A 569-nucleotide genomic window follows, 5' to 3' on the forward strand; every position below is an offset into this window, starting at 1 on the left:
TCAAAAAATAACTCCTCACTCTTCAAACTTCTCCTTTGCCTCTCACTTTTGGCCATTTTTTCCTCCTAGTTTGTGCGGCTTCTCTTCTGGCGACGTGCTGAGCGCAGTAAACAGTGAGGCAGCTACCAGTGGATGCTGCTCTTGTCAGATGGTTCCTCTTTTCTTTTTTCTTTTTTATGAATGCGGGGTGTTTAATGTGGAGCAGTGGCCAATGTCAGTAGATGGTGGAGATGGGAAAACGAGAGCCCGCCCCCCCCTTTCTGTCTGTGGAGTCCGCATGGTCCTTGTGCCCGTCTATGGGACAATTTGTAATATCTAGACAGAATAAAAGACAACAAATAAATACGCACATTCAAATGTCAGCGTGACATTATAATTACACAGTTTAGTATGCTATTTTATACATACGTTTGATTTCTTTCTGTCTATTAGTAAGCACAATGTAACAATGGAGTTAGTAGCAGAAGTAACGCCAGGTGAAGTAGTGATAGTAACAGAAGAAGCTATAGCATACTGTAGCAGTGGTAGAGGTGGAACAAGCTAGCAAGTTATAGCAGCATTATTTTATT

General features: G+C 41.8%; 1 protein-coding gene across 1 annotated transcript in view; it reads right to left on the minus strand.

The window, feature by feature from the left end:
- The window catches only part of mxi1 (max interactor 1, dimerization protein), a 31,187-nt gene extending 30,954 nt beyond the window's left edge, over positions 1–233 (minus strand). The window contains exon 1 of the mRNA XM_044189745.1: positions 1–233. This exon is cut by the window's left edge and continues 173 nt beyond it. Coding sequence (XP_044045680.1) covers positions 1–56 — 56 coding nt within the window. The 5' untranslated portion in view covers positions 57–233.
- Positions 234–569: the final 336 nt, after the last annotated feature.

This window comes from Siniperca chuatsi, linkage group LG3, assembly GCF_020085105.1.
Source record: "Siniperca chuatsi isolate FFG_IHB_CAS linkage group LG3, ASM2008510v1, whole genome shotgun sequence".
Classification (NCBI taxonomy): Eukaryota; Metazoa; Chordata; class Actinopteri; order Centrarchiformes; family Sinipercidae; genus Siniperca; species Siniperca chuatsi.